A 23964-nucleotide genomic window follows, 5' to 3' on the forward strand; every position below is an offset into this window, starting at 1 on the left:
TTTTCTTCTTCGGCCCTCCAAATTACTTACAGCTGGACTGTCACTCTGACGGGCTTCATCTGCCATGCGTTATTAGGCTGTGGAGATTTCCAGACACTTTACAGGGTATGGCGAATGTGTGTCTGTGTCCAGCACCTTGTCCTACTGGCAAACTGTGTTTGATTCAATGTATTTGTCAGATTGTTTTATGATACTGCAGTTCCAAATCGTATCAAGCAAATCTCAGTTTAGTTCCAGCGGAATTGGTTGTCTGAGGGTTGAATTTGTTATAAATAAATCCATTTTCTGGTCTCTATTTATATAAGAGTGGTAACGTGTAACAGCGGTTTTGTTTTAGATAGGATTCGGAGCAGTGAGGATTTCTATGAAAGAGCCCCCCCTACAGAAGCAGAAACTTCATAAAGTTAATGTACAAAGACGCAGTGCCACAAACACTGTTACTGATCTCTGTGTTGTGCGGGGAAGGAGCATGGGAGTGAGCTCACTGCACCAAGGATGTTACCTTAAAATGACTTCTGTATGGGTGTTTGTACGAGGCACAGGAAACTAGGGTTTCATAAGTCTTACATGAGCAAATCAGTGTCCTTACTAAATCTCCAACTTCCTCTGGCCACCACTCCCTTAAGCGAGAGAAACTGAGAGAGGGAGCGAAAACTGTATGCATACTGAATGAAGGGAAGTAGAGAGTGGCCTCGGGGAAAATGAAAACAGCAGCTATTAACATGAAGTGATGGTGGTGGGTGCGGGGAAGGCAGTGCTAATCCACTGGTACTGGAACACTGCGGTACTGTATGTAGCATTAGATATTTTTGCTGTTATGAAATCCCCCCGAGGATGGATGTGATGTTGTAAACTCACACGGGATTTCTGGCCCTCAAGGACTTAAGCGTATGATGTGTTTACATGTACTGCATAAGTTTATCTTTAGATGTTTGTGTAATTTATTTAGGTTGTGCAGACATGTGACCATGTGACTACCTGGCAACCACTGGTCGTGAGGAGAGAAATGAGTATTACCCAAGTGGTTGTGAGTAGTTGCTGGAGGTTGTTGGCAGTCGCTGGGAAAGTGATTGCTAAAGACCCAGTCACACAGGCCTACAGGCCGGGTCATGACCCCTTGGCTACCACATGTTAGTAAGAAAAATGTGTATTCCTCAACTGTTTGGCAAAAATCTCTGTAATTGCTTTGGTTACTAGCATATTGCTGCAGTCAGGGTTTGAATGGCAGACTTGTCTATAAACATTGTCCAGCTACTCTCTGAGTAGAGAAACAAAGACAGTTGTGCCTTTTGAAAAACGGCACAACTTTTAATTTGAAGGTAAACCTCCGTTTTTGGTTTGTGTCGCACTTTTTTTATTGTTTTATCAGAAACAGTGTGATTTTTTTTGGGGGGGGTTTTTTTTTTTTGGTCATTTTTATTTTTATCATTTTTCTAACTTATTTTTGCATGTTTCTTTTTGATAGTAATTACATTTTAATTATTGTTTAGCACTTTTGTGTCTTTTAAAGCATTATATAAATAAACATTACTTACTTAATGCTGTTCTTTGCAACCAGTTTCGCTCAACCACTGCCAACCAGTAAGGAAATACACATTTTTTTGCTAACAACTTTTTGCTGGCAACAACTAATTTTTTGCTGGCTGTTAGCCAGTTGTCCAATATGTTGGACAACTTTTAAGCAATGTGTACACAACATCTCGTGAGAAATCTCAGTACACTCACTGATTTCCTTGTGTACACGTGTGTCTGGGTGTGTGTGGGTGTTAGCCAGTTCTTGTTGCCCAACAATGTAACGACTGTCTGTGGTCACTTTTCAGGCCCATCTTCTCTTAACTTCTACTCGCGGTATTTTTTTCAAAGGGTGATGTCCTCCTCCTCCTTCTCCTTTCTTGCTGCCCCTTTAAGTTATGGGTCGCTCTATCATTAAAAGCTTCACTTCTCTCTAAAGGAGCTGGCGTGTATTATTCAAACTTGAGCATGAACCCTCACATCATTAAACAAGGCACCAAGCTGAGTTCTCTCTATCACTCAATGGGAGATAGGTAGGAGGTAATAACACAACATAGTTTCAGAGTTTCCCTGCATACAGCATGTATGGTCTCCAAGTAAGTATTCCCTCCTTTGTTTTCCTTCAAGGCCCCCTATTAAGTGTATTTCCTAACTCATGTTGCACAACGAGCACGCTTTAGCAATATCCTGGACAAATACGAACAAGAAGAGCATTTATTTCAAGCCCACTCTGCCCTCCAACCGAGGCTCAGAGAAAAATTTTCACTGCGACCAGAACGACACTCTGCAGCTACAAGGAAGCAAAGTGGGGCAGCGAAGCCTGTAAATATGTGGCAACTTTCTCTGAAGTTTATCTTGGCAAAGGGCAGTCCTTGTTGATGGCTCGCAGAAGTATGTGGTTGGAATTCCAGACAACACAGTATAATCGCACTTTCCAAGTCTGCCTAAATACAGTGTGGTCAAAGATTAGACGTGGCCCACCTCCACAGGAGCTGTTAAGGCTTTTCTAAAGTTCACACTTGGCTTGCCGGCATGGTTTGTTGAGAGATGATTGTTAATTTTCCTTTGGGGGACAGAGATAGAGGAAGTTTTGACGGACAACACGGAATGTGGCTTAAACCGTAAACTGGCAGGAGTTTGAAGTTCCTGTTTTGCTTTGTACACTGGTTGCTTGTTTTAAAAAGTCTGGTGGTTGTGCATGCAGTGATTTGGCTCCGGTTAGCACATGCTTAAGTTTTTATGGAGGTCAGTATGTCTTGCTGTTTCTTGGAGAGACTGTAAGACATGGGCATTTTAATAACTACACCCTTGATATAGCAGAAACAATGGGAAACAGAAGGCTGCTCCTGCTATTTTCTCTTTTCTTTGCCTCACTGCGTTTAGATTTAGGCACAGAATGTTTGAGGGTTATGACTGCAAATTATCTACCTCCCTCGATGCAGGCTAGTGGAAGGGCAGTAATGCAAGAAACTGTGAGAGCATATGAACAGTCTCTGTTTGCTGAATGCTCTCCTCCCACCTCATAGTTTCATGGTGGATGATGCTGGGAGGTATTAAATGAGCTGACTGAACGGTTTGAAATGCCCTTTTATAAGATAGTGGGATATGCCTGATGGTATGGGCTGCAGGGAAGGATTTTTTGGGGGGTGGGGGAGTCATTTGTTTTCCTGGCTGGTTGCAAAAGATGTGAAGCAAGGTAAGGGAAAATGAGAGGGGGAGGAAAGGAGAAGGGTGAGGTGCTGATGGGAAATAGACGAATGGCGTGCCAGTGTCAGAAGTGGTCATGTGCTGAGGAAAGACTAGGGGAGAATGAGAGGGAGGATGGAAGGAGGGCTTGACTGATTAACCTGTTTACCTCCATGAAAATGCTCCGGGCGCCACTCTGATTAAAGTTCAGTCTTCCATCTATCATCGCCGTGGCCGGCTTGAACCTTCAGAGCTGCCGATACCAAACACTGTCAAAACGATCGAGCCTCCAACCCGCACCACCTCCACACTCCTCCAGCAACAAGCCTATTGCTCTCAGTCAGCAGCATAATTTGCATCTTATACTTGTCACTTTTTCACTTGTCAGTAAACCTTCAGTAAATCTTCTTTCTGTCACTCTTTCTTCCTCACCTGCTGAGTTTGTATGTGTGTCTGCCTTTTTATCTACTCCTTCCAGTGTGCTTCTGAGCTTCTTCCTCTCAAGACTCCCCGTGAACGGTCCTTGTGTGTCTTAGCCCGTTTCCTCCGATGATGTGCTTTCCCAACTCAAGGCTTTTAGCACCTCCAGCATAATACGATTACACCCGTTTGGGGACAGGATATTGTCAACGGCTTTCTATAAATATCCTTTCCAGTCCAGTCACAGTAGCACAGCAGCACTACAAGTGGACCTGATGCAGCGATGGGCAGAAGCAGGGACTGCACACAGTGTTCTGGCCACTCAAGCACAAATGTTAGCCCTTTAAAAGCTTTTTGCACTGTCCTAAGACCAGACAGAAAAGTAGAAGACAGGGGTTGACAATTAGATTTGAGTATGGGCCATAATGGCTTCCTTGCAAGTGCATACGGGTGCATCGATGCAGTAATGACTGTCTGAAAGAGACTTTATTCTCTACGGAAAAAACAACATCCTCAGCCAAAAAACAATAATTTGTTGTAATTTTGAGCATTTGAGCATCGGAGGAAGAAGGAAGTTGGGTAAAGTTTTGAAATAACCTCAAAGTAACTCAGAGATGATAATGGGGATAATAAGAGTGAACATCCCATTCAGTAAGATTATTACTGGATTGTTATCTGGCAGTAATTTGGGCTTTTTGATAGTTCAGACCCGAACATGCTTCATCAACATCAGCCTACCCAGCAAAACTTGTTGGAAAGACGTCGATGACTTTTTCGGCCATGTAAACAACGTCTATCTCTGAAGTTTGTTAAAAAGCAGGAAGGAACTCTTCCTTCTCTACAGCATCTACAGCATTACAGATTAATCCTTGATTATACTTACCCTGTCCACGAGTCTGCTCTGGTCCATTTGGGTCAAAGTGACAACAATTTCGTCTTCAGATGGTGAGGAGAGGGTTTGCACGTATGTCCGCGTCCCTGCCTGTTTTTTTTTTGGGGGGGGGGTTGTGACCACATGGACTTGCCCATGGAAAATTTCCCTTACAATACACCAACGATGGATGCGCCCCAGGTGGCGGACTTCAAGCGGACTTCAAAGCGGTGTAACAGGAATGACTACCCAGCCTTTGGCTCTCTAGCAGTCCGTGTCCATAGCGGTGTATAATCAAGGCTTAAGTCGAGCAGCAGCTTCAAGCCCAGAGCTTCTAGCTTTGAGGTGACACTGTAAACTGCTGCATCCCTCTGATACCTTAGCATATGAAAGTTAATTTTTGACTGTCTGCGGCTTCCACTTTTGAATCAATTTTAAGCTGATTTTTAGCCTTCTTGGATGTGTACAAGCCATGTACAGCTCTAATTAATGGAAATTTCTCAGGAGGTAAACACAAATTGGCATTCAGATATAGAGGGATGTCTTTTTCTTGAAGATATAAAACTCTCTATTCTCTTATTTTTACCAGTGCCAGACTGCTGCTTTCCATCAGAAGAGTTTTCACAAACAATATAAAGTCGCAGTGTTTGAGTTTACAAGAGTAAAAATCCCTCCAGGGCATCAGTGATATAGTAAACCTGGTATTGCTTATGAATAATATAAAAAGAAAAACAAACAAATGGCTTTTATACTCGACCCATCTCCATACTACCCTTCCTGTGGTGTGGAGTCAGTCACAGTAGTAACTAATATAATATATATATTTTTCATTTTGCTTTAATTTTTTAATTGTTAAATTTTCATACTGATTTATTTTTTTGTGATTTTTTGGGTTGGTTACAATCAGCAGTTTCCCAGTAGATACAGCCTTGTTAGAAATAAATGAACTGTATTGTTTTTAACTTTTTAAGAGTGTAATTAATGCAAAATTAAGACATTAAAAAAAAAACTGAAAAAAAACCCCCCACCAAACAGTAACAAACAAATAATAATCCATCCCAGTTCAGATCCTATCGTATTCCAAGAAAACCGTGAAAATGGATTCATTCACAGATTACAGGGAAGTATTAAAGTATTACAAACCTCGATTTCACTCTCTGCAGTGTTCATGGGCTGCTTTTCCTCTCACTTCTCTGCAGGAGGTGGCGGAAAATTAGGTCAGTGTGTTTGATCGCGCTTTCGTCCGTTCCCAGGCACTCATCCCAACAATTTTATTGTATGAAACGCTTCTTTGTTTCCCCCTGCTCATTCTCCGTTTCTTCCCTTCGGCCTCTCTCACGTTCTGTCTCTCCTGCTGTCAGTGAAAATTGACTGAAAACACATGGGCATCAGCTTGCCCAGTTATGCCTCAGCACACAACAATACTTGGCGTTGTTCAAACCAAACAGCAAAACATAAGCAGCTTTCACCAAAACTATGCTTCTTGCTTTGGATTTCCCAAATGCAAATGGTTGCATTTGTTTGGGACATTTAGCTGCTTGGATTGTGTGGGAAGGATTTATTGTATGCATTTCACAAAGATATCAAAGATAGTAGGACATTGTTCTTAATTCTGAGCTGATCAGTGAATATGAGAATGTACATAGAGTGTTCACAAAACCAGCTTAGAGAGTGTTATTGCTAACCCTGGGGGCAACAGGAAAGGTCTGAGGTGATTTCTCTTCAGCGCAGACAGCCTATATGGTGTTACCAGCAGCCTGTGATGGACTGATTTAATCCCACTGATGCTGCTCGTAAGACACAGGAAGAGGCAAAGTTACGCGTGCATGCACACACACACCCACACCAAGTCACCCTTTAGTCATAAATGTGGTCATAATGGAGATTGTGCATGTGTGTTTGTGTGTGAGGGAGACAGAGAGAGGTCAGCAGGGCTAACCAGTCCCCTGGCTGTTCTCAAGGTTAATGTAAGACTGACAGCAGCCACCGTTAGCAACCTTCAGATGGTTTCCACCGCCTATGTGCAGAGCTGATTCATCCTGGTGGCAGCAGTGCATTAAGATGTAACAGCCCACTCCCAGGTGTCACTCACCCTTTTAGACAAGAGCCTACATCATAATTTTACATTTCCTATTAACTCGTATTATCTGCGCTCAACCACAATGGTCCATTAAAGGGAATAGATGCTGCCGTTACTGCCTCATTCGCACATGTCACTCAGCTCTTGCTATATGTCGTTATTTCATGTCACGCCATTGTCTGTTAATTGAAATACCACAGGCATTGTCTGTAAGGTCCATTACGGGGGTGGGGGTGAGGGGCAGGAGTCGTTCGTAAGTGTCGCCGCGGCTTTAGGCGCGAGCTCGTTAATTTATGTTTGACTTATACATGCACGGAGAGGTGGGGGCGGAGGGGAGGTGGGGGTAAATGTAACCAAGAAGAAATTCGCACTGGCATGTCGAAGTCTCATCCAAGCCATTGAAAGCTCATTTACATGTTAATGCAAAGTCATTAAGCAGATGCTCATATCTAGTGCTGGTTGATGTTTAGCGTCTTACTCAAGGACACTTTGGAGAGTTGTGTTGCAGAGTGAATGAAAAGAAAAAGTCTTAAAGTTTTCAGTTTTCATTGTTTTAAGTTAAAACATTTAGTTTTTTTGTTAATGATATGTTTTTAATGCAGATTCATTATATCTGATTAGCACAGTAGAAGTTTGTGCAAATTAGCGAGCAGCTTCTGTGCACGGCTGAAAAGTGCAAACTGAAATGAATGTTTAAGCTTAACTTAAGAGGGAGTTATTGGTTGGAGGTACTGACGAGGATTAAGTCTGTGCAGCATGCAGGAGTTTATGCAGGTGGTGATGTTCGTATGAAGAGTGATGATGTTGTTGCCTTGGTGTCGAGCGAATGTCAATCAATCAATTAGCCAATCAATAGTCATCTTGCGAGCGCCTGAGGACACTGGGGGAAAATCTTCCTCAAACACTTGAATCAATTAGTTTTTCACCTGGGCCACAGGCTCTCACTGGGGTGTGCGATCCACTTATATCTGCGTGTTTATGCTCTTTCTTTGATACAGTTTTACAGCTTTCATACTTATTATGTGGGATTTTGGGAAGAAGTCAGTGCCTCCCTATATTTTCTTTTCTTTCTTTTCCACATGCTCGGATGCCAAGGTATCAGTTTGCAGTGCCATGGGAAAAAGAAAAATGATTAAATTCTGTTTTCCCCCTCATCCCTCATCCCTCATCCCTTTCAGTCCTCCTCCACCTCGTCTCTCCATTTCTCCCTTAATGGAAAGCAGCATTCCTTGGCTGCCGTCAGCAGCTATAGCCATCCACACTATAACACAGTTAATAGATAGGCCTGGCAGCTTATGGAGTCCATGCATTTTTAAATGTGAGTTTTATGACTCCTGAAGAGGAGGCAAGGAAAGAGAGCCAGGCATATGCTTGATGTTTTTATGTGTGAGAAGGAAAATGGAGGACAGAGGCATTAGAAAAGATTAGTATCATAATCTTGCCCGTGCTCGCTTTCACTGTTTCTCTCTCCTGCAAGGTTGTTTGTATCTGTCGTCTTTATGTTTCTGCATTGTTTAGCGGGGGGAGGGGGGATTAGTTATATAGATATACAGTGTGTGCATTTGGGTTGTATATGTTCCTAATCTCACAGCTTTGAGTGGGCCAAAGGTCATTCTAGAAGTGCCGTTCTCATTTAGACAGTGTTGGGTTAGTGGTGCATGTGTCCTAGAGAGGTCATATCATGATGACCTGCACTTTATAGGGCTTAATCTGTGTATGGACTGACCCACAAACCCCTGCCTCTACTCTTCTACTCATATAAGCAAGAAAACACATGTGCAAATGCTTTAAGTGATTGCACTGTGCCCCACATAGTGCAACTGTAGGCCTGGTTGTTTTGCAGATGGCCCTGGTGTTAGGCTATGGAGATTTTCATTTCCCCTCAAGAGGTAAAAACTGCATGCATGGAGCGTTTTTTTAAAAATGTTATTGTGGTATGAAACGTGCACAAAAACACAATGGGCAGCATTGTCATGGAAGGCTGATGATCCTATACTGTAGCAAGCAGTTGACATGGAAATTTCAACCTAAGTCTGCACTCTAAACATAAAATGACATCACTAAGTGATCAGTGTAAGGTGAAAAAAAAAAAAAGCCATGCCCTCATTCATTTGAATGGAGCCAGTCTGTCGATGCAGAGGGGCTGCCAACAAAGGGGTCTTGGACAAAATGACTCAGGGTTGTCTGGCACCCGCCCTAACTTTTGCTCCAGTGTAATGTGATGTCATCTGGCAGAGGCTTCTGTAGGCCAGAAAAGCACACATGGATGTTAGATGACTATGTTTGCTATATTTCTTTCTTTCTGTTTACCTTGCAATCACCAGAATGGAAGACAAAACAGCTGAGGATGAGATTATTGTGCAAGCGTGCCTGGAAGAATTGTCAGACTATTGTGCAATGTTTTAGTGTCTGATAAACCTTCTGCTGGGGTTGCTAGAGTCATGTTGACTTTTCAATACCTTATATAAGGTATAAGATGAGACAATGTGGTTCATCAGTATTGCTTGCTGTTGGGTTACATAACCTCTCTGGGCTAGTGTTTACAGTTCTCCACTTACATTCTCAGTGCAATCCTGTTCCTAATCTCCCTCCCGGTGTGCAATCAAACCACACCACACTTGCAAGTTCTCCTGTGACAGCACTTGTCCACATTTTGGTTTTCTTGGAAACTGATTTTTGTTTTTTGGCTGTCATTGTGAGTCATGCTTGGTGGTCACCTTTTCTCCTCCGCTCTCTGTTTCACCAGGTGAGTGTGTAAATGTCGGGGAGGGCTGGGGTTTTGGGTAGAACAGATAACAGGAAAAATGGGTGGAGTGAAGGAAACTGTGCTCAATCTGATAACAACTTATTGTCAGTGCAATCAAAACAATGAAAACGAGTTTTTATCGACATACTGCTGTTAACTTTAGGGAAACGCTCAGAACTCATAAGTAACTGAATGTCGGTCAAGATCTGAGACTCATGAATCGGTTCAAAATCAGCACATTTGAATCATATTTATCTGATTCACTCAACCCACAATAACACAACTCCTTGTGTTATCGTGGGTTCTTTATTTAGTGTGGTTATTGTTTGGCAACTAGAATAATAGCAGTGTAGCCGCTGCATGTTTTTATGTGACTTTCTTATAAATTATTCATGAAAAATGCCTTTCTTTATGTGAGCTAATGATGAGCAGCAGTGTGAACAAGTAAACTAGATGCAGATATCTGACCTTGACCTAAAACTCTGGGTTTGCTGATATGGTATAAAGTCTGATCTGTTATCAGTGGCCTGAACTACGGCCTGTTTTACTGTATTACTGTAAGTGTGAAAAACAAATGACTATACCCACACACGTACGCACAGTTATAAACACTATGGGGGATCATTCAAGTAATTGAAAAAAGCTGTCTGTAAACAAGACTCAACAAGATTGGTGGAAATACAGGACACTTAGTTTGGTAAGTCAAACTGGCTTTTTTCCATGCATGCACGTGGACACACACACTCGCCTTGTATATGCACACACTGCTTGATATCAACTAATCCCACACTTTCACAATAGTGACTGCAGCACACAGAAACACACACTTAGACACTCGTGTGCAGAATTGTGGTCATGCATGAGTGCGCTTAAAGTCACACATTTACACATTGGCAGAGGAAAGTGTTAATTTGCGCAGTCATTTCACTTATACTATACTTAAAATGCTGATTATTTCTTACACCTCAACAGACCAGAATTTTTTTTTTAAATAAAATATCTACCTATTAATCCTGGTATTGTCTGTGAAGCTGCTGCAGGAGCGACAGACTGTTAAAGGGGGCACACCCGCTCGGAGGAGTAGGTCTTGTTTGATCCTCCAGTGGGCAACCAAGCAGTATAAACAGGAAGGGGCCCTGTGCTTTAGTGCGTCATTTGCTCTCGTGTCATTGGATGTTCTGTGTTGAAATGTGCTGGAGTGGTTCACATAACATTGTTAGCCCGATATCCTGGATAGGTACACTATGGTGACGGAGACAAAAAAGTACCAGTACAGTGGATTGAAACATCCTCTTGAGGCAGCGCTGTTCTGTTCCCTTATGTGAATAGACTGATGCGGATGCCTTGGCGACGGTGCACGTGTCTTTGAAGTATTTTGACTGTAGTTATACTATAGATATGTGTGTGTCGGTGGGTGGTGGTGGTTGACTATTCTTCTTCTTCTCAGAAATATAGACTTAATTTGTGTGAAGCCTCTTCGACTACCTGGAACAGGTTTGAAACTAGGCAAAGGAAGACGCTTCACTCTCTTGCTCTCATTCTCACATACACGCTAATGTACTTGCTTACACATAGATTTGAGGTCTGCTCCTTTCCCCTTTCCAGAACAGCGTTTTGTGTTCAGCAGAAAAATGCACTCTGCTCTTAAAATGATTCTGACTATACAAATGGCATGACTCACTTATACTCTGAATAGGATCCAGCCAGTTTAATCCAAATTCACGGAAAGGCTATTCATGGAAATTTATGAAAGCACTGCACTTACCGTAAAAAAATAAATAAATAAAATTCACTAAATCTGTGTGTGGCACTGATTTAAAATAGTGTAGTCATTTGTGCGTCCACGTGTCCTTCAAAAAGCGCACGTTTTGTCAGATAAAAGATGCAAGTGACAGAGCTTAGAAGAAGGGATCGGCAGGACAGTTGCCAGATGGTTTGTGAGGCATGACTGAATGGATGGAAGCAGTGTGCGACTGTTGGGAAAGAATAACATGCACTGCAGACCCCAGACCGCAGGAGGCACGACTCCCTCACCACGAGGAAACCTCAGGGCTTTCTGCTCCGTGTTCTGTTTGCTCTTTCTTCTCTCCTCATTTAGTTGTCCGCATGGTGTCTTCTCCTCTCAGATGCACAATTGCCATATTGTGTTCTTCCTTCCATTTTTCACTTCCTCGTCCAGATCTTCTCTCTCTCTGTCTAAATTTACTCACTTCCTGTGTCTCCCACTTCAGAGCGCCTTTAGCCGTCCCTCTCTGTGTTACCCCCACCACCACCACCACACCCCTCTCGCTTGGCTCCCTTCCCTGTTTTCTTCCCAACTCCCCTTCGCTCACCTCTCCACTCTTCATATTTCATATTAGGCAATCCTTTCCATGGAGCCAGCTGTGTAAACAATAGGGACCGACCCTCCATGTTTTCTCAGAACGAGAGAAAAATGGCGGAAAAACCTGGACACAAGGAGCTCGCCACACGCCGTCCACATGGATGATCTATGGCCCTTTGTCTCTCCGACCTCCTTTGAGCTCAAGTGGGATTTTCTGGGCAGCGATGTTGGTTTTTGTGTGTGTGAGGCCGAGTTTGAAGCGTACAGGACGGTGTTTATGCAGGTATGGGAGCTTTCTGTTACCATAGCCCCTGCAAATATCAACAAAGTTGAAACTACAGTGAGTCACTCAAGTGCAAACACTCGAGTCATCCGCTGATAAATATGCCTGCAGTTTTAGTTTTGACACCAACTGAATTCTCGCTGCATATATTTCAGCTTTCTAATCTTCAGACACTCACTTCTCTGACTCATGCCTAGTTTTCGTATCGATTAACAGAAAGTGATGCGAGTTTACGCCGCATGGCCTACCCATATTTAGCAGAAGCACTGGCCCATGTTACTCGTCTATCTATAGCTCCATAATCTGTCTACACATACTGTCAGCAGCCTATTTTTAAATCGGTGTTCCCGGAAGTTGCCGCCGTTCCAGGGATTCAACCCGCTTCATCTTATTTAAAGGGTAGCTTGGCAAGCAACTTTAGTTGTAGGTTTTAGTGACTTTGGTTGACACAGTTAGAGAATGTGTGTGTGTGTCTGCATCTGTCAGGGTTTGTCTGTGCGTGTGCGAGCTTTGGCTGTGAGTCTGCATGCATACACGCAGGTGGGCAGATGGTCCAGTTCTGCACGGACAGCCACAGCCGCGCTCATTTTGCGTGAAGAAAACAGGCCACCGTCTTACCCTGACAAGTGCTCAGCTCGTCTCTGGGTTTTATTTTTTTTGTTTTTTTGTTTTTTTTGCAGGTGCAGTGCTTGCTGGCATTTGAGATAATTAAAGGCTGACCTTTCTGAGGTGAGGCAGAAATGTCACGCAGCCTGCTCCTCTGACAAGTGGATTCACCCCACAGGGAGCCTCGGTCAAAACAGCTGAGGATTCTCACCACCTTTAGAAGTGCACTTAGCACCCTTTAGCTTTCTCGCACCACACCTTCTGACCATCATCATCGAGAAGTAGCTCCCACCTCCTGCTCGCTCTCCCACAATGCATCAGCGAGCTGCGATTCTGACCGTCTCAAAACTATGCAGGTGGAAGAAGCAGCGAGGTGGATGTAATCATTTACCCTTTCAGCTACTGTATATAAAAGAGGCAGTACTCTGCTGTGTGGTTTGGCCATAAATTACTGACTCTCCAAACTTCCACGACAGCACTTCAGATAATGCATCACAGGTTTTTTGGGGGGGGGTTTTGTATGAAGGCGCCACTCATTTAGCGTTTTCCGTTTGAATTAAATTGTTTTATTATTTATATAGTATCAAAACACGTCAGCTTCCTTGCCACCTTCCTTGGACGAGGTGAGAGCACTGTGAGAAAAACTAGAAGCTAGAAATGACAAATAACTTGCAGATCAGAAACTTAGAGCTCCAGAGCCTAGCAGACAGGTACCGCATGGGAGAGAAGAAGAGACACAAAATTAACGATCTGCAGTAGAGGCATATTAATGCACGATTACAGCTCCTCAGTGGGAAGGCCACCCAAAAGCCCAGCGCTATAGCAGCTTAGCTAAGGATCAGTATGGCTCAGGGTCACCTGATTGAGCCCTAACTATGTTTTAAGCCTAATCTTAATAGTAGAGAGTTGAGCGGGTTCATGTGTCTTGATCCAAAACTGGGTGCTGGTTCTGCGTGAGAGTAGCCTGATAGTTAAAAGCTCTGCATCCTATTGTACTCCAGGAAGCACGACCAAGCCTGCGCTTTGAGAACAGGGTGTTCTATTGTTATAACAGGTTATTAGAGTAATAGGTAAATGGAAACAGAGCATGTCTCACTACACTTTTGTCCCATTGAAGCCTTTTTATTAGACATTTTAAAGTGCTTTAGAATTAGAAGTAGGGTGATTAGAGGCAGCAGTCTTCCCGGATTATGTTTACACTGGGAACAATCACAGACTTCTTAGTGTGGTCGGAGGAAAAACAATGAGAATGTTCTTAAGATACACAGTAAATGAGCAGCCTTCATTAATAATGTAAGCATGTTAATGTAGGGTCTTTTAAAATTTTCTATCCGAGTTTACTTTGCCAGAATAGACTTGAGAGTGATTCCACGTGTAATCTGTTTCTGTTTACATCATAATCAGCCAGCACCCACCCCTTTCACTGGACCTCACCAAACATGCAGTCTGCTCTTTATGCAAAACCCCTCCCATCTGAGCTGGTCATATACAGTAAATGCAGTGTACTGTAGAGACTCCCCTGGGGAACAAAGATGTGCAAATGTGATTTAGCACTCAGACAAACCTCAATAATCACATGCTACACAGGCTGTACGCGTGAGCACACACACCGCCCCCTTATACCCACGCACTTGTTGATATATTACATAAGCATGTGTTTTTTCTTGTACACCCCTGTATATAGTCTTCACTGTCTGAAACAAGCTCTTACAGCTCCTCTCCCTTTTAAGCCATCTTTCTCCTGATTGGCTGCTCCTCACAAACAGAAGCTTTAAACAGGAAACTGGAGGGGCTGCTGTGTGCACAACTAGAGCTGTGTGTCTGATATTTTTCCTCTTAACTTCATACAGAGCTTGGAATAGAAAAAACTGCCTGTGCTTTGGATTCACAGGGACTGCTTACACATACGCTGCCCTCATTAGTTGAAACTTTAGCCATGTTTAATATGAGCATTATCTATAGTAATGGCTTTTATATGACAGCAAGTAAGTGACATTTGAAAAAGTATAATATGTACACAGTCATATCTTCACACATGCTTGTTTGCACTCACGTCTGACGTGTATATCCACCCACGGTGCTGTCCTCATAAAAATTTTACTGCGTTGTGCTTGAGTGACTTCCGTTACATGTGCCACTGCAAAGCCATACACATTTTTCGTTTAGGCCTTCATTGTTAAACAATGAAGTGCTGTGCTGTAGGGGAAGCACCTAAAGGTGGTTACAAATGTAAAAGCATATATGTAGCAGTATTTCTGTCTGCACGTGCAACAAATCAGCCGCATTTCACTGACATGCATGCAGCAAAGTGTTCATAAGGTAGCAGGTGTTGTTGCAAGTAATTGAGCTGATGCAGTGTTTATGGTTGTAGAGTATTTGCTTTTGTAACCTGTTCTTTCTATGACTGGTAAAATCCCCACAATGCACTGCATACGTTTAGAGTTTAGTTAAAAAGAGCACTTACGGTAATCACAGGTTTGTTCTAAGATGAGTAGATCCATTATAATTATGCTTTGTGTGGCATTATCATAACATGTGGCTATCTTCACTAAACTCACTGGTATCTTTGCTGTGTCCATGTGCAAGGTCTTGGAGTAAAAAAAGAAAGTGTCTGTTTTACGTTCCAACTCTGAACTCCTTCAACTTTGTTTGCGTGCATGTATAGTTCACATCTATGTTTATGCACTCAACAGAATCTCACTATATGTCATGTATTCGCATTGACCATCTCCCTTGGTTGCGTCTGCTGTGTTTGCTGCCATTTGCTGGCTTTTCTGATTATTAATTCAGTGTTTTCCATCACATCCAATTACATTCTCTCATGACCTCTAACCCTTTCTTCCCTCTGCCTGCTACATGCCAAACATAGTTAAGACCAAGTGACCCAGAATGTTTGTTTATTTTTCCTCCTACTGTAAGTGATCACATACTGTACATTCCCCCTGGAGCTGGCCTCCATACTAGATCTTGCCTGTGTGCGTTTGAGCATTTTAAAATGAGTTTGGCAGATATGGGCGAGAAATTCTTAGAAAATCTTTAAGAAGATGTACATTAATGGGCTGAGCTCTAGGCCCGCGGTCTCTGTGGATTTGTCTTGGCTTTGCTATTGCATTACTGTTTGATGTTAGACTTTTGCACTCTGTCCATATCTGTTTTTATTCCACATCAGTCCACATTTCTGCTGTATTAATGTAGCAGATGGGTGAGTTAATTTTTTATGTGCCATACAGAAAAATTCAGTTTCAGTCTGAGATCTTGAGCAAATACACAATAAAAGAGCAGAAATTGTACAGCATTAGGCACGCAACCGTTCCCCTTCTATCTTCATCATATCGATGACCTCTCTGTGTCAGGCACATAAATCACTGCCTAACCCACCTGCCACAGAGATTCAAGAGCTGCCTGACAAGAGGGATGGAGGAGAAGTGGAGAGAATATATGCTCGTATTCAGATGTTTTAAGATGAAGTGTGTGTTATTTTACATGCTATCCCCTGCGAACACAGAGCTCACAGCTGTTTGCAAGAGTTGCGATAAGCTTTTCCTGACTGTGGTATGTGCACCTCTCACAGCAGATTAGACAAGTTTTCAGGTGAGTCTCAGTTCCTTATGTAGTGGTGTGTGTGTGTTTGATCTCTTTTACCTCTGATTGTTCTGTCCTGGCAGAGGGGATTGCCCAGGTAGTCAGCTACGTTCTGCCTCCAACTGTTGACGCTTGCAAGTATGCACGGATGAGTGGAAAAATGACTGATTGTATAATGCCTTTGAAACGCTTCAGCTGCGACAATCAGACTTTGTTTACATGCATCAGAAAATGCTTTTCTTTAGCTCTCAGCGTCAGACATGTGGGCTTCATTCAGGAAACGCTCCGATGCTAAGAGCTCACAAACAGTGCACTGTGTTAAATGTTTTGGGGATTAGCAAATACGGGGATTTAGATTATTGTTATTAGGGGTTGTTAAGTAACAAAGACAACAAAATGCACTGGTTGTATGTATTGTGTGACTTGTATGGTTAGATATGTCACATATGAGTTGGATGTTTTGTAGTTTCCTGACCTTAACTTTATTCCCAATTTTGAGAGTAGGATGCTTTCTGTTGTTGGCAGTTTACATTCTCTAAACAGTCCAACCTAACTATGAATCAAAACACAAGTGAGCAGAAACTTTGCCTGCCTTTAGCTCAGCCTACGCTGTTATTATCCCTGACGGAATGTAACCAAAGCCAGTCATTCTGCAGCCATGTTTATTTACTGTAACATCAGCAAAAAGGAAATGCACAACAGAGTCGGTGCAGGTGTACAGTAACATGAGGTCCCGCTTATCATTCAGTATGACTTTTTATGGTGCCCATATGAGGCAGTGTAATGATAATGGTGAATGAAGTGGCCCATTTCCAGTCTGTGGGTCTCCCATTGTCCCGGTGACTTGCAGTTCCTCATTTAAAGTATCGGTTCAACGTTTGTGGCCTCCTCAGTTTATTAAATTAAAAAAATATATGGCATTGCATCACTTCAGTGTGCACTTTCAGCAATGGTGTTGCATTTTACGTGATTGCAGCAAGGTTCAATGCAGAGTGTATCAAGCCAGTGTTTCGTAATGCGTATTGTTGTGTTGTAGTCTGAACCAGAAGCAATATCCTGATGGAGATTGTTACTATGTGACTCTTAACTATTTTTTAGGTCAATAGGGGCTTTAAAAGCAAATAAAACTATACCTAGCTCCCATGGGCTGTAAAGGCTTTCAGGCTAATATATGTGCTCATCTCCTGACCACCATACACACCAGCTCATTGTGACAGAATGACTGCATAGCACTTTGGCAATAAGCATATGAAAATAAGGCAGCTTAGAGAAAGTCCAAGGCCATAAAATCCTCTTTGTAGTCTGTAGTGAATAAACTCACATACGTTTGTAAAAATCAAAGAATTATGTGACCAAATATGTTAAGAGAAAAGAACTACTCCATCACCACGTTGCCTATACTCATGTCAGATTTATGTCAGTTTCATTTTTACCATTTACAGTGAAACTATTAACAATTATTCATTTATTAGCTAAACAATTATTAGTGGTAAATATGATTTTGAGCAGTTTTTAAAACCACAAGTTTATATGGTAATTAAAAGAGGAAAAGGTACGACTTTTCACATTTTGCTGTAGGTCAGATACTTTAACCTCACATTAATGTTTATAATAGGGGCTCTCAATTGAAAACATAGAAATTAAGATGGAAATTTGGCCTTTTATGTCAATCATAGTTTTTTGGTAGTAGCGTACAAATGTCTTTAAAGATTCCTGTGTCTCTGCCATCTGTTGTGACCCTATTTCACCCTCAGTTAATGGTGTAAAATGGTGAAAGGCGAGTCAGGAAATAAAAACTTTCCAATTCTTAAAACTTAAACCCCCTGGTGAGTGTTTCAAACGTTTGTGTAACTGCTCATGTTCACAAACCAACCTTGATCACTCGGCATCTACGGAATATACAAATACACAGAAGAAGAAACTGCACTTTTATTTGAAGTAAACAGTTGAATCAATCGCCATCTAAATGGCACTACGATCAAATGCAGTATGATGATGATGATGATACAGACAGTGGGGGAACATGACAAGTGACATTAGCAGCCAAAAAACAGATTCGGGAATATAGACTTGTTCTTATATTATATATTATATAATATATTATAAACACGTTTGTCATTAATCTGTACAGGGCTGTGTGCATGCCTCTCCTGTCATATCCCAGCGCTTTATGTACACCACACAAGTGGAAACAGGCACACGAACATGTCTGACTTAACCCTTCTCTCTTTACAGGAGTTCATCCATGATGTCGCGGTGTAATTCATGCTAGAGTGCTACATTCCTGCTTCGTGCAAAGACACATTCCACATGCTTCTTTTCTTTCTGTGAGGCATCTGTGTCGTTCGAGTTGTTTTACTGCTGTGCATTACATCCACTGACTCATAAAAAGGTCATTATGGTTTAAAAAAAAAAACAACAAAAAAAGTTTGCTCATTTTATGATGAGCTGTTTGGGATAAATGGCTTTTCTCATATCCCTGTGTATATTGTGATGCTAATGTACCATTCTATGATAATTGTTCTCCGGGTGTGTAGATGTCAGCGCGCTCTTGCCTCCTCACGCTTTCCGTGGTGATTACAGGTCTGTTTGTTCACGTCTCGCTCGTAATTTGGAAGCGAACTCTGCAGCAGAAGTCTCGAGCGGTTCCCAGAAATGCCGCCTTGGGTCTCACCTCTGGCTTCTGCAACTGGTGTAATTAGCAAAGTTTTCTTTTGCGGCGCTCTCTTCATTTATGTTTTGGCTCGCCTCCCACAGTATTTGTACTCTGTCACTGTTAATGAGCGAGTGTGCAAGCGCACAAAGCTGAGAGGAGACATCACACACCCACTGCTCGCGTCGCAATTTTAACACTCCATTAGATAATTAAGGCGGATGGGGTGTTTTTGTAACGTTTCAGATGAGACATTACCATTAATTAGTGTCAAAAGAAAAGCACTGTTTTGCTCAAACACTTAAGTACAAAGGGAAGTGATCTCTTTACCTTGCCACTGAAGCACTAAATGATCTCCTTTTCTCTCTCTTTTTCTTTTTTTTTCTTAGACAGAGGCTCTGCAACTGCGAACAGGGGGCCCATTCAAGGAGAAGAGCTTTCTCCTGGCATCATGTGATCTGCACATTTCCTAGGAGCGCTCTGCAGTTGAAGAGTGGAATGACGTCCCCGTGAAAGCATCACAACCACTAGCACCCCCATCACCGCCATTGCCGCTCCTGACTGTTGCCATCAAAGTGCACCTCTTCTTGACTCAACTTGCCTCCTGTCTTTCTCTGCCTTCATCTTCGAGATAAGGAATGGCCGCGTTACTTCCCAACGCCTCTTGCAAATAAGGTCGTTTCACAATCCCAGAGAAAGGAAGGATAAAAAGCTCCACATTCCTCCTTTATACTTCTGCCCCATTTTTCTTTTTTATCTTTTGTGTCCTCAGTAACTCAGCCCTTAACACACACACAGACACACTCACCCACACACATTCGCTAAACCAATAGGATTTTGCGGCCATTTTCAGGGCAACCTTTTCAACCTTAAGGAGATATTTTCTTTTTTGCAAACTTTGCCTGTTGGAATATCTTCTTACCCAGCATCCTTATGGGGGATTAAATCCTTATAGGAATCCATACTGACTCCTGACTGTGGCGCTGTTGCATCTCAGTGAGGGTTTTTTCTTTACCCCAGTGAGGTCTTTTCGTGACTTGTAGGTGGACTGAGCCATCATGGCTGGGAAGGGCAACCCGGTGCCGGGCCCCCACCTCAACGGCTTCCCCGTGCCCACCTACTCCTACTTCTTCCCCCACATGTTGGGGAGCCTGTCGCCTCCAGCCCTGCCGGGACTGCCTCTCAGTGGATACAGCACCCCCTCACCAGCCAGTAAGTAGAGTTTGAGCAACTTTTCAGTTTTCTCTGCGCTGGTTTACGTTTTGCATGTGGAAGTGTTTGATGCTCTGGCTGTTGTGCAGGTTTTGAGTGACAGGAGGTATGGAGATTTACTTTCCTTTGTGCGTGTGTCCTGGTTTCTCTGTGCCGCTGTGGCTCACGGTTTCCGGTACAGCTCGCCTGCTGTGTGTTTGTGTGTATTTGCGTACATACTCATATGCTGGTAAAACACTTTCATCTCGTCCTGTTTAGATCATTCTTGTTTGAAAGATGCGTGTGTGTGTGTGTGTGTGTAAGTGTGTTGGTAAACAGACACACACACACCCACATGCCCATGTCGCCTCCAGCGCTGTCCTTAATTTACAAACCCACACACATGCATAGCAACGTCAACATAGATCACAAGGAAATGAGGCAGGACAGCCAGAAAGAAGCATTGTTCATTTGGGGAACACACATTTGGCAAGTGTTCCGAAAGTAAATCTCCGAAATACTACCGCAGACAGCGTTCTTGTTATAACTTCTTTATTCAATCCATCAAAAGCTTCAGAGCGAACTGGCAGTGTTGCTTATTAAAGTTGGACTCGGTGGAAAAAGTACTTTTCAGATGTAAATAAAAGCGTTAGTGGTTTATTAATTCAGAAAAAGGAAAGGGAAATGTGGTTAATTATGAACAGCGGTGGAAAATAGAACGTCTAATGTTGAAGATTGTAAAATCTTCATCAATTTTATTTTCTCCAAACTAGTTATGTTATGTTATGGCAGTTTTCCCCCCAGCTTTGGATTCAGTCAGGCTCAGTCAGGGGGAACAGGGTTGGTGGGTTAGTTAGCGGTTTGTGGGTGTCAGTTAGGATAAGATATTTGTGCGTGTGTCCATATGTGCGTGCAGGCTTTTCTGGCATTCAGAGGTTTCTCCTTAGTTTCACCACATTATGGTGGTGCTGTGATTGGCACTGATAGGATGAAGATCCTGGATTCAAATCCGCTAGCCGGCTGTGGTTTTCTGTGTGGAGTGTGAAACTCGCGTGTTCTTCCCAAGATTGCATGGGTTCCTCTTCCAGTTCTTCAGCTTCTTCCACAGCCCAGAGACTTGCATGTTATATTGAAAGCTAGTTCTAATTTGGCAATAGGTGTGAATGCCTGTCTTTTTTTCTTATTAGCCCTCTGACTGGTCCAGGGTTTATCCCATCTCTCACCCTGTGACAGACAGGATAGCCTCTAGCCTCTCGCCTCTCCATAACTCTTAGATAAGCAGAAGAAGATGAATGGATGGATGTTTTTTTTCTTTGCCAAGTACCTGAGCAATATTATCAGTTGCTCAGGTACTGGTTTCATCGTTCGGACAAACCCATTCTACTCTACAGTCTATGTGGGTTTGTAGGACATAAATGAACCAGTTCCCGATTTGCTCTAGGCCGTCCACTCTCTGTCCTGGCAGTTTTCAGTTGGACTATTGTCGCTAGCTTCAGTCTGAGACCGACCAAAGATACTGGCGTATAACTGCAGGAAGAAATTGTTTGTTTTTTTTGGGTAAAAATTGGAATTCAAAGGTTAGCAGCGACTGAACTTTCAATATAATTTGAAAGAAGACTGAAAATGAAGATTGAAAAATGCTAGAATCAGTCGCCATATATCATTGGGCAGCCATTGTGTCATTTAATCTTTAAGAATACATCACATTTTTCAAAGGTCATCCAAAGAATTTTCTCAGAGCATATTGAAGTATTTCGACCTTCAGTCTAAGACAAATACGCTGAAATAAAACAAAGTACAGGGAGAGCTGGCAGCTTTCAGAGTCTCACAGTATTGTTGTTCTTCAGTTATGTTAATCTCCAGTAAAGGTTGAAATGACTGCAGTGGTTTGACAGATTTATCATTTATAATAAGAAAGTCAGATTTATGCACTCTGTACAGTTTGTATACTTGATCTGCAAAGTAACTTGTAACTACAGATGATAAGATGGTGAATTATAGATGGAATTACAAAGAATAATAGATATGTATGGTAAATGGACCACCACCTCTGTGTACAGAACACTAATGCGCTTGGACAATCTCTTAATGTACTAACGTAGAGGGAGCAACAGAAATAATAACTGAAGCAATGAAGTCAGTCAGTTTGTGTGCATTAGTGTGGACAAGTCTGTCAAACCCTGTGCTCACTCGCACAGGTTCAGAGGGGGTCAGCGTATTGACTTTCTATCTGCTGGAGCTTGTGTTGGCAGTCAGGGTGGAGGGAAGTAAAGAACAGTCCGTGCCCAGCCCAGTCACTCCCACTTCCCCAATACCAGATACCACACCTCACCACATAAACTGGAGCGCTCGTCAGATTCCTCTTTTTTTTTAAAAACGCTCTTTGCAAGCGTGCGTGTGTGTGCGCATTCCTGCATGTCCGTTTATGCACGTCTGCGTGTGTATCCCTTCTCCCAGTGTTTGCCATGTGGGGCGGCAAGATTTCTTCCGTTTTGCCTGGACAAACATTTCCTGTCAGTAAACACTGGAGAGCCAGGGACACCACAGTTTCCTGACGTGCATGAGTACACATTCGCACATGCACACGCGGACAACATAAACACAATCTTTGCCCTTCATGCTGGCTCACTTTCTCTCGCTCGTGCTCTGCCTCGCACGTAGATAACTGCAGGCATAATTCACACATGCTCACGCACGGAGCAGCAGAAACACGCACCTCCTTCCATACACTCGCACACCACCTTCACCCTCTTTTTCTCTTCCCTCCTCCTCATCTAGCTCTGTGGCAGATCATTGCTCTCTCCCTTGCTCTTTTTCTTCCTTTCCTTCCTTCCTCACCCACGCACACACTCGCGTAACACACATAAACATAAACAAACACACAGACACACACCAGCTAAGCTCCCATTCAGTACTGAGCACTGAGGGAAAGAAGAGAGGTTGCTGAGGAAGAGGGAGAGAGTGTTTGGAGCTTGAATGCAGGAGAGGAGGGATTTAGAAACTCTTCACCTAAATGCTAATAATTACACGCATGCATGTTTGGACTCATACATGTGTGAGCAAACAATGTGCTTTTTCCCCCTTTTAACTGGAAAGTTTCTTACAGCTGGCCAGATGAATAGCTTTGACCTTGTTATAATTTTCAAGGTCAAGCTTTGTAGTTGTTAACACAGAGCTCAGTTATGTTTTATAGCTTCATTATGTTTGCAGCTGGGAATGAACGACTGCTGTAAACAGAATGGAAATCATATCTGATGATTAGCTTGTTTCTAGATCGTCCACAGACATGAATTTGGGGTGCAGGGATTTTTTTATTAGTACAAATGCTTAGCTGCTGTTCTTATCACCTTTGTGACAAATAATTTTTATATTTTATAACTTTATTATTTAAATCCTCGTGCATTATTTTCCACACGGAGGGTCAGATTGGTCCTTGATTTAAATCAAGCACACAAACTGAATTATTAACGTTTGCGACATGCAGTTTACTGCTAATTGTGGTAATATTTAATGCTGAAAGAAAGCATGGTTATTTTTTGCGCTTGATATTGAAATGGACTGACTGAACCGGCTAGCCCATCTTGTGTTTCCTAACCAAGACATGTCATTCAGTTGCCTCTCCAAACAGGAGCCCTACTGGTGCTCTAGACCAATTGCAACATTTATGAACAGCAGGCTGGCGGCAGTTCTTGCTCTACTCTGGAGAACTTTTTGGAAATGTTGTGCCACTCTATCTACAAACTGCAGCAAGTGAAGTGGACGGTAATCCTTGCAGAAGAGCGAGGATTGCAGTCGTTAGCTGAAGTCGAAAGATCCTGCAGTTAGAGTCTTTCTGAGAAACTCACTGGAGAAGCAGCTGATTAATATCGCTCTGCAATGTTTTGTGTCCCAAAGTATTTATGAGTCAATATTTGTAGAAGAGCACAGTGTGTTGCAGACGAGAAGATGATTGCTACCACCTGTTTTCATCCTTAATGTGTTTTTGGTCCAGAAACACCTGCATTTTTCTTT

The 23964-nt window shown here is 42.6% G+C and overlaps 1 protein-coding gene across 7 annotated transcripts in view; it reads left to right on the plus strand.

Moving 5' to 3' along the window:
- The window catches only part of raraa (retinoic acid receptor, alpha a), a 141057-nt gene that overhangs the window by 42137 nt on the left and 74956 nt on the right, over window positions 1-23964 (plus strand). For all 7 annotated transcript variants that reach the window (XM_039616262.1, XM_039616264.1, XM_031739651.2 and 4 more), the window contains one exon: window positions 19152-19974. In XM_039616262.1, the coding sequence (XP_039472196.1) occupies window positions 19821-19974 (154 nt within the window). In that variant the 5' untranslated portion in view covers window positions 19152-19820. The remainder of the gene's footprint in view (window positions 1-19151; window positions 19975-23964) is intronic.

Source organism: Oreochromis aureus, linkage group 8, assembly GCF_013358895.1.
Source record: "Oreochromis aureus strain Israel breed Guangdong linkage group 8, ZZ_aureus, whole genome shotgun sequence".
Classification (NCBI taxonomy): domain Eukaryota; kingdom Metazoa; phylum Chordata; class Actinopteri; order Cichliformes; family Cichlidae; genus Oreochromis; species Oreochromis aureus.